The 13,627-nt window shown below is 46.5% G+C and overlaps 1 protein-coding gene across 1 annotated transcript; it reads left to right on the forward strand.

The window, feature by feature from the left end:
* The first annotated feature begins 808 nt into the window (after positions 1-808).
* On the forward strand, positions 809-11,697 carry LOC148453625 (ciliary microtubule-associated protein 2-like). Its single transcript, XM_088461897.1, has 6 exons — positions 809-890; positions 1,386-1,544; positions 1,622-1,744; positions 2,306-2,441; positions 2,508-2,651; positions 11,625-11,697. Exons 2-4 carry the CDS (start codon positions 1,497-1,499, stop codon positions 2,417-2,419), a joined length of 285 nt encoding a protein of 94 aa, XP_088318023.1. The 5' UTR covers positions 809-890; positions 1,386-1,496; the 3' UTR covers positions 2,420-2,441; positions 2,508-2,651; positions 11,625-11,697.
* Positions 11,698-13,627: the final 1,930 nt, after the last annotated feature.

Genomic DNA, 13,627 nt, shown 5'->3' on the forward strand with positions numbered 1-13,627 from the left:
AAGCCGAGGGGGTACTTTTTCAGCACATTTTTTGTGCTGAAAAACTCGGCTTATACTCGAGTATATACGGTAGATCACCTGTGCTCAAGCATGGATATCCTTAAAACATGGACTGTATGGCGGAGTTTGGGAACCTCTATCATATGGTCAGGAAGCAATTAGTTACTTATGTAGAATCAGTCATGGCTTGCGGTCACTGGGCCTGATTCATTACGGATCGCAAATCGGCCGATGGTACGTACTTCGTATGCATTGCAGTGCGCGTACGTGAGTTAGCATTGCGATCGATACAAAGCCATCACAGACTGAAGGACAGGAGGGTGTTTGGGGGTGGTGATGGAGGAGTGGCTGGAGAAACGTTGGCGTGCCTGTCCGTTTGAACGCCGTTGCATGGACGTGCATAAATTGTCCACTGCGACGGCATACACAGCTTGAGTACTCACTGCGTGCAACGAGCAATTTATGAGTAAGGTCATACCTGCTGTAATTGTGCGTGAGGGGCCGATGTTACTCGATGTTCCCGATGTATACACAGCACTGCAAGGTATTACGGATGTGACATAGCGGTAGTGGGCGTCTTTATGTTGGCTGTGCGACGGCATTGCGATAGCTTTCATTAGCATATTGTTTCACCACACCTGTGTGCGTAATCGCAGCCGCGATTGCAATAGTTATCCGTAGTGAATCAGGCCCCACTGTTCTTTAATGTTTACACACTTTTTAGCCACGAACCAATGAGTGAACAACAAATACATTTTTTTACATAAATAGTTACATTTAGATTTTCTATCTTATCCCATAGATTTGATGTATCTGCGGTTTATCCTGAATTTAAGAAACCTGGTTCCTACACACAAGTACCTTCCTGCAAGAGGGCAACTTCAGAGACAGTGAGTACATATATGATACACCACTGGCTAAGAAACTCTAAAGAACATATTTCATAAAATATTAGGAGGGGAACATGCAGTAGCCAATGGCAACTACATAAATTAATTTGTGTCTCTAGAGTCCTGTAAAGTGATATCTGGTTGGTTGCTGTGGATTGAAACAGTTCATGCTCATTGCACCATGTTATTAAATAAGATCTAGTTGATGAAGTTGATTTTAGATTCAAGAAAGTTTATGAAAGATGTACAGTTCAAGGCTACATCCGAATAACAATAATGTCCTTTTAGAGGTCACAGGACACCACTTACCCCCTCTGTCCCTCATCTACCTAAGCCTCTGTTGATTGCAGGGCTGTATTTTATAGGGTAAGACTGGTTTTCTCTATATGTTTTTCTTGAGAAAGAAAACATTTTTCACGTTTTTTCTTATTTTTAAGTAAGAATGTGAATGTTGGACATAAATTGTATCTGTAAAAAGACTGTGATTTAATCCAGGCAAGACGTTTAGGGCCTGGAACCTATAATCCCTATAATCCTTTCGTTCTGGAGCGAGTTGCATCTACGCCTGGATGGAAAAGAGCAGAAGAAACAGAACGGCTGACTGTGATGCCACATGTCCTGTACAAGGAAACATGGGAGAGGAACCGTTTGCTGGTGAGATGAAGCTGTAATTTACACTCTGGGAAACATGAATCAATTTTCTGAAACGTTTGTATGCTTGATTACTTTAGAAGCAAAACATGGGGCCGGGTCGATACAACATAAAGTCATTTCTGGAGCTAATGGAAAAGAAACCTGCCAGCGTGCGAGGACTGTGTAACACTAAAGATGTGCGATTCAAGGACGAATTAAAGGTAGAGCATGTTAAACAGTGATAGAGGAGTTCTAGGAATATGCACAATGATCCTCTACACATTGTGGGTCAGCCAAACTGTAGGCTAGTTCTAGGTACACACTGTGCATTTATGGGACCGATTAACCAATTCCCAGCCTAGTGCTGCCGGCGAACGGTCACAGTAATATAAGCATGCCCTGGCAGCTCTGTTTTACACGGTAGCTTGACCCGACGCTGGCGAAGCAAAGTATTTCCATTTTTGCATGTCCCCGTTGTCGGGTACAGTGTAACGCAATCTGAATAAATTACAGTAAGCTGCCATCTCCATAGAGATTTATAGGGGCGGGGGTAAGCCTCACAAACTGATTTCACTGGTGCTAATCTGTTAATAATGTAATAAAAGCACAGAAAAGCCCTTTGGTGAAAACACCAGAGAAAGGACTTTTCTCATCTTAATAAATAGACACCTGAATCAGTTCTGTACCCCCTTCCTGGCAGTGTGTGAATGATGTCACATGCAGATGAATGTTTGCTATGTGATCTATTTTGTTCATGATTCCTGTTTCTGTCCTCCACACAGAATTGTACCCCAGGACCTGGAACTTATGGCAAAGCAGGGAATCCACACACTCATAGAAGAGAGGGCTTCAGAGTCTGCCAGCTCCAAGGGTATAATGGACAGCGAAACGACTAAATGTGGCTCAGCAAGCAGCAATGTAAGTGATTATGGGATGAGAGGGGCCGTGTGTCATTGCTTTCCTAATGCACTGCTCATATTTCAGGAATGTGTGCCGGGACCAGGAACCTACAACCTAAAATGCTCCATAGATGAAACCTTGAAGCACGTTGTGGGTAAAAGAGGACCTTATGACCTATTCACCGGGCCAAGATCACAGCACATCCTGTACGGACACTTTGCTACACCTGTAAGTATGCTACAAAGTGGAACGCTTCCATTAGAGGTCATTGAATGGAAGATGCTGACCACATATAGTATGTACATGTATAAAACTGAATATAAGAAATTAGGGAACCAGTATATGACGAACGGTACAGGAGGTATACAATAGTATATGCCTGTACTTTTTTTATTTTCAATTATTATATAAATGGTATACTTCTCTTTAAGTATTGTTTGTGATTTATGGCTACCATGTAATGATCACAATATTCCCTTGTTTAAAAAAATAAGAAAAAGCAATCTTCTCTGTTCTGTGGCCAACTTGGAAATCCAGAAGACTCTGGGCCTGATCAGAGATGGGTGATAATGCACAGACTGCGACTCTGCATGCAGCGGCTGTGCAATAATATGCTTATGCCACAGGTGGCGTCTAGTTTAAAATGACGCCTACTGTATGCATTGCAGATCCGAGGGGTGCAGCATCGGCTCACTCTGTGGGAACATCTGCCATCTGAGTAACCCTGTGTTGCAAGACGCAGACACTGGCCACGGCGTGCCTCAAAAACGGGGCCGACACATCTGTTTTCAAGACCACCCAGTCCCCAAACTGCCGCAGCTTGTCATTCATGTTGTGGCTTAGGGGGCACTGCTAGCGATCTCTCAGAACGAGATCTGCACATGCACAGATCTCACACCATTGGGTTTGCGTACATCTCTGAATAAGGCAGATCTGACCATCAGGAGGTGAGGTTGAATAACTGCACCCTATACAATACAATACAGTACAATAAAATACAGCCACCCACAAGATTTTATGACCTCTTGATCAAAGACACTGCAGGGGTGGTAAATGAATAAATTGTATGTGGAAATTGCCAGATTTGGCCAACTTTATCTGGAGAAACTTGTAACATTGTAGGTCAAATTGGTGGTGTTATTGTCCCACTTGGTGCAGTTATGGGTGGAATGTCTATAATTGTTTACGATTAGGGAACTAATACAGAAAACATTTGAATTTGTTTATTTAAAATATATTTATGCAGCAGGCTCCATAGGGTATCCACAGGGTTACCTTGGGTTATAGTCCTGGCTTGGCCATCGGGCACCACACAGTTAACTTTGTGCTCCCAGCATGCACTGGGCCCCCCTCCTATAACCCCGCCCCCAGGCCAAGGCACCTCAGTTTCAGTTGGTACCCGGCCATAGTCGGGTCACTGCATGGGGGCTGCTGGCAAAAACAGCCCCGAAGTTAAGAAGACTGCAAGTGCGGCTAGTGGGGACAGTCCAGCGGAAGCCCCCACTACCCCCACCTACACCCCTGCTGGCGCTGAGCCACCGGTACTGAACCAGGGAACTCGGCAGGCTTTTCTGGGGGTCCCAGCTAGCAGGACTGTGGTCAGGTGCACAGGGAGCAACAAGGTAAGCACAGGGGGCGTCTGCGGACGGAGCCCACTGTGGCACAGTCCAGTGTCCTCAGGGCTGGGGGCTACCTGAGGGGTGCAGTTAGTGGAGCCAGGTACTCATCCTGCGCTACCACTAGACCACCAGGGATATGGGGCTGGAGCATTAAGGAAGCGCTCCAGCATCCTGAGGGTTAATGGTCTGCCAGAGAGGGTGCTTTTCCGGTTTTAGACTATGGGAAAGACCCCTCTCTCACTGCACCAGCTGCCTTTCTACTGAGGCTTGGCGCGCTGGTGCTTGGGATCCTTCCCCACGACTCCGCCTACAGAACGCACGGTGGCCATCTTGGATGCACAGCAACGCTGAGTAGGAATGTGGAGCCTGGGTCCCCCACCATCCTACCTCTCCTACAGCTTAATGTTTGGTCAGGTAGCGCTATTCCCACTTCAGACTTAGCATCTGAGTGGTTGATGATAGCGCTGTTAGTGCAGGCATTTATTTCTGCACAGTATGTGACTTTATGCTAGCAAAGCTGTATATTTTCTTCTGTCATCCATTTTTACTGTCCCTGTTTTCTGCTCTGTTCTACCCTAATTGGTGCACACTACTGTCAGGGTGGATATTAAACCTCACAGTGGGTAGTGTTTTACTTACTGTAAGGGGTCATATACTAACATATCTGGTAGTGAGGATTCCGCACATAGTGCTACCCCCGGTTCACTGTTCCAGGTGTAACATGTGTGGGGGAGGGAGAGTTTCCGCAGGATGGGATATGCAGCACTTGTTTGTCCCTGCCTGTCACCCCTGTAGTGGCCAGCACGTCCCAGGAGCCTCCTTGGGCGGCGCTTAAACTAGCTGTTAAAGCCTTGGTAGGGCGATTGTCCGCTCCTCCTGCGTTCCATCAATTGGGGTTCACGCATCAGGCGGCAGTCCCTTCCCCTGTACTTGGGGCACCGGGGCAGTTGATGGTGGCACAGGGTCCTCCTCCTCAGAGGCTGTCCCAAGAGGAACCTGCCTGGGTGAGCACTCTGGACCTGATTCAGACCCGCTCGCAAGCGCCGGCTCTGACGTGCGCACGCGTGAGACCCGGCTAGCGACGGGCGCTCCGTTGCTCCGGGTCTTGCACCAAAACGGGGCGGCTATCAATTTTGATCGACAGCTCGCACCATTTTGGAGGCGTGGCGGGGGGGTGGCTTCACAAACTGAGGCGTTCCCAAGCGAACGCCTGCCGTTTGTGGGTGGCCCCACTGACATCACCAGTGATGTCAGTGGGAGAGCTTCCGGCTCTATTAGAGCTGGAAGCTCTCTGAGGCTTGCGTCCACAAGACCCTACCACAAGCCCCGATGGTCGCGATGGCCTGGCCGGTCGCAATAGCTGTGGGTGGTCACCCACAGCTATGCGAGTTGCCTGGAGGCCGCACAAAAAAAAAACCGCCCTGAATCAGAGCGAGCGCTCTTTCAGAGCATCCGTCTCTGAATCAGGCCCTCGGTCCGCCACAGTACAGAACTTAACGGACGTTTTGCAGGTGCCCGCTCTACGGCCTGCTGAGAGACCATTAGTAGCGCCACTGTTACCACATTATGACGATGATGATGTCAGATGAAGGGGAGCTCCCGGAATCTGACTCGGAACGACCCACTTAAGCGGTTGAGTATAAGTGCAGGATTTATGTATCCGGGCTAATTAAAGCTTTCCGCAGGGTTATGGAGGATGACTGTCTCCCTGAGACTGCATCGTCTTACGCATACTTTAAAAGGTAAGGCGTCAGTTTTTCCTCTCTGGTCAGCTGGTGGACCATATGGAGGAAGCGTGGAAATTCCCAGGCAGAATGTTTCAGCCCCAAAAGAGACTCATATTCTTATCCCTTTGCAGAGGATTACTTCACTAAGTGGGACACCCCTCCTCAGGTGGATTCCCATGTGACACGCCTGATTAAGAGTGCAATCTTACCCATGCCGTCTATGTCCTCATTTAAGGACGTTTCGGACCGCAAGGTAGAGATTTACTTAACATCCATTTACTCTTTGGCCGGGGGATCCGCCAGACTGCTCATGGCGGTCTGTTGGGTGGCTTGGGCCATGGAAAAATGGGCTGATGCTTTTTAATCGTCATTCTCCTCTGATGCTTCTGAGGAGCAGACGGTGCTGGTAGTATCCGTGATTCTGCTACTTATATTAGCGAAGCAGCGTTGGATGTTAGCCTGCTTACTTCCAGGATTTCAGCAGCAGCAGTTTCGGCTTGCCGATCGTGGTGGTTACGTTCTTAGATTCCACGTCTGCATTCAAAGAAGGGCCTGGAAGGCTTGCCGTTTAATGGTCTGGTCCTCTTCGGCCCAGACCTGGATAAAATTGTAAGTACATTGGCAGCTGCAAAGTCTGCATGTCTGCCATCGCCTCAGGCTCCGTCTAGGACTGCTACTTAGGCTGAAAAGACGATCGTCCTCAAGGTAAGCAGAAGGTGCAGTCTTTTCCCAGGCCATCAGGAGCCACCAGGAAGACACCCTAGTCCAAGAAGCGACCTTGGAGTGCTAGACGCCTTGTCACCAAGCCTAGGGCAAACTCTCAGCATGAGTTGGGCCTCCCCTTGGGGAACCCCAGGGTGGGAGGCCGACTTCTTTGGTTTGCCCAGCACTGGTGGATGATTATCACAGACACCTGGGTCAGAGAAGTGGTTTCTCACGGGTACGCCCTCTCCTTCAACAGAAGGCCTCCCCATCAGTTTTGTTTCCTACAATCCGGAGGTAGGCCTTCATTCCACAAAGGCTCTGGAAATCCAGAAAGTGGTAAGTTCTATGCTCCAAGACGGGGTCATAGTTCCAGTCCCCCCGTCCCTCAGGGGGATGGGTTCTTATTCCAATCTCTTTTTGGTACCAAAACCGAACGGTTCTGTCCGTCCTATTCTCAACTTCAAGGCTCTCAACAAGTCTCTGAGGGTCCCTCGGTTCAGTATGGAGACTCGACGTTCCATTATATTAGCTATGGAACCTGGGGATTTCATGGTGTCCCTGAATATTCAGGATGCCTACCTGCATATCCCCATTGCTACGGCTCCTCAGAGGTTTCTCAGATTTGCTGTATTGGATCACCATTACCAGTTTCAACCGCTGCCGTTTGTTCTTTCCGCGTCTCCGCAGGTGTTCACCAAGGTAATGGCGGTCATGGCGGCTCGCCTGCGGTTACAGGGGGTTCGCCTGTTACCTTTCATGGACAACCTGCTTTTCCTAGCAGGGTCTCCGGAGGTACTTCGCAATCATCTGCAACTGACAATATCGGTGTTGCATACTCACGGCTGATCGATTGGAAAAAGTCCTCACTGATGCCATCTCAGAGGATGATGCATCTGGGAGCACTGTTGGACTCTCAGCAGCAGAGAATCTTCTTTACAGAGGAGAAGATCTCAGCCCTACATACCAGGTTACGTTCCTGTCTCCAGGGTCGCCAGGTGTTCATTCACTTGGCATTGAGATTACTGATTCCCATGGTGTCGACATTCGACATGGTGGAATATGCCCAGTTTCGTTCAAGACCTCTACAGAGGCTGATCCTCTTCAGATGGGATGGATCACATGGTCGGATTAAGGATTCTGCCTTTGAACCTCTATACACCCCTGCCTATACCTTCTGATATCCTGCCTATAAACCTCTAAGGACGACGCTATTTTGCGTACGCAGTTATACAGTAAATAAAGACTCCAGACCTAGAACCTGTGGTTCCAAAGCACAAAATATTATTCAAGCAAAAGTACAGTCAGTTACACGCTAGTTATAAGTACAAATTTAGCGCAAAGGAATTATACAGACCCAAGTACAGTTATACATACGCAGCGCTCTGGACAGATGTAGGCATCAGCAAGAAACCCCTCGTCAATCAGCATTCAGCACGAAGACTCGAAACCCAGGGTCAGAGCACACATATTTATACCCTCCAGAAATAGACAACACAATAGAGAAGTTTGTTGCTAATACCATTGGTCCTAAAGGAGAGGGCATATGTTACAAGGCATTTAACAGGTTGGTTCAAATATACACAGTCCAGCCTCTAACAACTGGTGGTCTCTGGTTTCCCACCTCATGCAAATCCTAATGGTTGGTCATATAATGTTCATTTTGTTGCTTGAAGTCTCTGCGGTCCATAAGTTGAGAATGCCTGTTGCGATCTCTACATCGATGTTACCGGAATACTGTTGAGAGAGTATGCATCAGTACAATACCAAACATGGCTTACTTATCACATATAAAACCTTAGTTACAAAATAATCTTTATTTCATAGCAATTATAGTAAATGTGCATACTTGAATCTTATACCTTTAAAGCTTTTGGAACCTTGTATGTGAATATGTAATGTGTGAGTATGTGGGGTTTGATGTAAAGACGCTAGTTAGGTTTATCTGATTTGGGGCAGATGTGCACGCATGCAGCTAATAAACAGCGTTCGCATGCAGGATATTGTGCATTCGCTACTGAGCGTCATGTTAGCAGCTTAACTGTGCATAATGTGCGGTGTTCATGCATGAGATTCCATACGGCAGTGTTCATTCCAGGAGTACTCAACTCTGAAGCGGACTTCCTCAGTCGACACGATGTACATCCAGGGAAGTGGTCACTTCACCAGGAGGTCTTCCAACTCCTGGTGGACAAATGGGGTTTTCCAGAGAAAAATCTCATGGCCTCCAGATACAAATGCAAGCTAAGAGTGTACGGGTCCAGAACAAGAGACGCAGAGGCTCTCCTGGTAGACGCTCTGTCGGTTCGGTGGACCTTCCAGTTTGCGTACCTGTTTCTTCCTTTCTCCCTTCTTCCTCGGGTATTGAAGAAGTTCAAGCAAGAGGGAGGCATGATCCTGCTGGTGGCTCCAGTGTGGTCGGACGTCACTGGTACTCAGATCTTCAGAGTCTCTCCATAGACGCTCTGTTGCTGTTTCCTCAACGTCCGGACCTGTTGTCTCAGGGTCCTTGTGTTTACACGGATTTGAGTCGTCTGTCTTTGACGGCGTGGGTCTTGAGACATCCATGCTTCGGAAACCTGCTTCTGCCAGGATTTACCACAGGGTATGGCATACCTTCTTTGAATGGTGTCGCCCCAGGGGGTACGATTCCCAGGTATTTCGGATATCCAGGGTTCTGGCTTTTCTCCAGGCAGGATTAGATAAGGGTCTTCGTCTAGCCTCATTGAAAGTACATGTTTCCGCACTGTCTGTGTGGTTTCAGTGGAGGATTGCTCCACTCTCGGATGTTCGCACCTTTTATGCAGGGTGCTCTTCCCATACAGCCTCCCTTTGTGCCTACTGTGGCTCCTTGGGAATTGACCTCCATTTGAACTACTGGGCTCAGTGGATCTCAAATGGCTCACAGCTAAGACTGTGTTTCTCCTGGCTATTGCTTCCGCCAGGAGGGTGTCAGATTTGGGGGCTCTTTCTGGTTTTTCACAGCAGCAGGGCAGTGCTTCGGACTTGCCTTGGGTTCCTGCCTAAGGTGGTCTATAGTTTCCACATTAATGGGGAAATTGTAGTGCCGGCCTTTAACTCACAAGACCTTGTGGTACGAGCTCTACGGTTTTACCATACCAGTTCCCTTAGGAAGTTGGACACTTTGTTCGTCCTCTATGGTTTCCATAAGAAGGGTTGGCCGGCCAACAAGCAAGCGTTGGCCAGGTGGATTCGCATGGCGATTTCTGAGGCTTACAGTCATGAGGGCATTCCTGTTCCGCCCTCTGTTACTGCTCATTCTATGAGGTCTGTGGGTCCATCATGGGCAGCTCCTTTCTGCACAGGAGCGCCCCCACCGTTGAGGATACTGCTTTGGGAACTCCCAAGGTATCCCTGTGGATACCCTATGGAGCCTGCTGCAGAAAATAAGAGAGATGGTAAGAACTTACCTTTGTTATCACTATTTCTGCAAGGTCCATAGGGTTCCACAAGGAGCCCACCCTGTCGCCCTGTGCTTCATATGGGTCTGGTTCTGGTCACCGATTTTCCGTCTCCCTGTTGTGAGAATGTGATTCTTGTGTATTCCAGACTTCCTTCTCTCTTTTTCTCTCCTCCTATGGCCTTGGCTTATTACTGAATTGAGGTGCCTTGGCCTGGGGGAGGGGGACCCAGTGCATACTGGGAGCACAAAGTTAACTGTGTGGTGCCCGATGGCCAAGCCATGACTATAACCCAAGGTATCCCTGTGGAACCCTATGGACCTTGCAGAAATAGAGATATCAAAGGTAAGTTCTTACCATATCTCTTATTTTATATTATTTATATATATAATAATCTCACAAGTTTCACACTATGGGGCCGATGAGGGGTTGAATGTAAGTTGGATGCAGTTATACGCTACTGTGCGCACAGGAAACTAATGTGGTTGATCACCTGTTTGCAGAGCTGTACGCATTTATTTATTTACATTTAGAATATATAATGCTACGCTTTACAAAGAACAATTCAGTCCTTCACTGCCCCAATGGTTCTTACAATCTATGGTCCGTATCCCATGAACATACATACACACTAGGGTCCTTTTTTATCAGAAGTCAGTAAATCTACGCTATGTTTTTTGGAGTCTGGGAGGAAACTGGGAGAGCCGAAGGCCTTGGTCAGGAACTGAACTCCTGATCTTGGAACTGTGAGTCTGCAATGCTAACCACTATACCAACTGTGCTGTCCCATCTGTTCAGCCCACTGTCCCTATGCATTTGCTCGCTTTCATAGACACCATTGTTATGAATGCACCAGTCTGATAACAGCCATATCGCTGTGTACACACTACTCTGCATAGCACGCAATTCTGTTGATAGGCCTGCGAAGCGGTCATGCGACTGAGTTGCATAGGACTCAGCTATGGAGCATACACAGCACAAAAACACTCAGAAGCCAATTGCAAAACAAAGTTACGTTCAAATCTGCATCGGCCCTTACATTGGGTTTCCTGTTCTTTGGAGAACTGGACACAAACTGCCTCATCTTTTTTGCATTTACTTTATAAGCATAGATACTGTTTTACATACCATGCCTACCTATAAGATTAGTGCTTTGAGTGGACATCAGGGACATGAATATCCACAGGATTTTTTTTTTATGCAAAACTCGGCCTTTCTGCTATCAGTGCTGCTACGCCAATCATGTGCACAAAATTCTACTAGGGTCGACCAACAACGGCTCTGTTATCCATGGCTAATGGTTTCAAACCATCAGTAAGAAACCATCAATGATTGAGCCATCAATGGTTTAACTCTGCGCATGCGCTGAACACAGCCGGCATTAGCCATTTGGATTTTGCCATTGATGTTCACCATTGGTGGCCTCCGATTGACGGTAAAATTAGTTATGATCGACATCAGACCATCGATGGTTGCCAATCATCAATGGTCGATGGCCAACCCTAAATTCTGCTTCTAGTATTCCTGATTCAATACAGATGGAGGTTAAAAATATGACTGAATGTGCTAATAGAAGTGTATGAAATATATTCACAGTGCACATGATATAGCTTCAGAACATCACGTGCTAGACTCAACCCACCTACATTCTCCCAAAAAGGCAAAAACAAGTGGCCAGAATATGGTGGTTATTCTGTGTGTGTATTTATGTCTGTTTCATTATATCCCTAGGAATGTTATCAGACAGAGCTAGGATACTTTGATGCAAAGTCATTCATTGAAGATCTTGAAAATGATCAAAAAAAGAAACATGGCAAGTTTGGAACAATTCATCGCTTTCCAAAAACTCCAACGGACAGGATATTCTACAGCTCGCTTGCCCACTGTCCCCGGCCACTTGTCAGTATTCAGGATTTGATTATCCAGTACAAACCATTTGCAGGATGTCTGCTTCAAAATCTAGCCTGTATTACCATGGAAACTTGGATGGGTGTGAATGTATACAAATGCACCCTTTATGCAAATGTACACAACTATGGATGGGCCATATAATATGTTTCCATTACTTAATTGCATATTAAGACTTAGCATGATAAAATAGTATTTTGACTCCTGGCTGTAACAAGTGTTTTGTGCACTAACATTCCTGTAAGCTCAGAATTTGGGTTTAGTTGGCTGAATCCCATGGATCTAAATGAATCCCAAATGTTTGAGTTGCTGTTAAGGTCCATCCAAGTCTCCAACAGAATCCTGAATTTGATACATTCCTTAATACAAAATGTATGTACTGTACATATAGAACACAGCTTTCCAGAGCTGGTTATTTAAAAGGACTGCACATACAGTATGTTAAAGATGGAAGGAACTGAGGGGCTAAATAAGGCATTGGAACTGCTGTGCTGGTGTCTATTGGGCAGCATGAATCGTGCAGAAATGATATATTGGGGAAGCTTATACTTGGCCATCCCACTCTTGCGTCTCATATATAATTATAGTAGCCCACTGATGCTGGCTGGTGATCACGTACTTTCATGCAAGTGCTACACCACATATGCTACATAAAGGTAAATGAAGACACTAGGGGATATATTTAATAAAGTGAGAATTTTTAGAGGTGGATATGTTGCCCATAGCAACCAATCAGATTCTACTTAACATTTAACTAGAATCTAATAGTTAGAATCCGATTGGTTGCTATGGGCAACATCTCCACTTCTAAAAACTCACTTGAGTAAATGTACCCATTGAGCCCTATTATGAGTATGTTCCAATGCCGATATTCTCGCATTGGTCAATGTTTTTTCAACTTTGCATGCGTTTAAATTTCAGCTTGAGCGTCCCACAGTATGTGGGTACAAAGTCGCAGGACCCAATGATACCTTTGCATGGAATCAGAAATGTATTGGGCATTCCTGAACGGTAACTGGGAGGTGGCTCTTCTGACACAGGAAGATGCATCTTATGGGTGTGTTATGGGAGTTTTGCGGGTGTGTCGCAGGAGGGGTTTTGGAATCAGATGCTTAATTGCGTGCATTGGAGGCCACACTCTGACGGAGAATCTGCACCTAGCAGTGACGCACCAAGCAGTAATGTAGCACCTACAGATGCACAAAGTGGCTGTCTCAGTCCTTGCACATTCCTGCGCACGGCTGTACACCAAGTGCTTATTGTAGAATTAGCATAAAGTCACAGGTGAGACTGTGACAGAAGAGCGCAAACACGTACGCCACTTTGTCTGGCTCAGAATCAGTCCCTAGAGGGAGCAATAAAGTGCACATGGTTAGTGGGGTGATCTGTGACAGTCCTCCTAGTGACTAGCTTCCAGCATCAATACTAATGACACCTAGGCAATAACATCTGCAATGTTTATGTACGCGCAGCAAGAGTTCTTACAGGAAGTGTCTGTGCGGCCTGTTATGCCTGTGTTATACTAATATACTGTGTGTCACTGCATCTTGATCTATTGTTTTTCATGATAGCATTCCCCAGGTCCTGGTTCCTATGATGTAAAATCAGTGTTCGCTTCTGTGAGGCAGTCCTCGGTTCCCTTCCTGACCTCTGCTAAGCGATTTGACAGAAAGTCATGCAGAGTCCTCTTTGGAAGTAATGTAAGTTTATTGTGCATAGAATATAGATGTTCTTTTTATTTCTGCATTACTGGTGCTGACTCGGCCTAAGTTAGCTCTTCCTAAGATTTTGGGTTGCTCTGCACAAACTTACACAGTAACTCCCTG

This window comes from Taudactylus pleione, unplaced genomic scaffold, assembly GCF_031769625.1.
Source record: "Taudactylus pleione unplaced genomic scaffold, aTauple2 ptg001123l, whole genome shotgun sequence".
Lineage (NCBI taxonomy): Eukaryota > Metazoa > Chordata > Amphibia > Anura > Myobatrachidae > Taudactylus > Taudactylus pleione.

Bases quoted from the DNA above. Each gene is read 5' to 3' on its own strand.
- LOC148453625 (XM_088461897.1), top strand. From the start codon at position 1,497: ATGCCACATGTCCTGTACAAGGAAACATGGGAGAGGAACCGTTTGCTG. The intron at 1,545-1,621 runs GTGAGATGAAGC...TGATTACTTTAG, and splicing joins GGGAGAGGAACCGTTTGCTG to AAGCAAAACATGGGGCCGGG. The intron at 1,745-2,305 runs GTAGAGCATGTT...TCCTCCACACAG, and splicing joins GATTCAAGGACGAATTAAAG to AATTGTACCCCAGGACCTGG.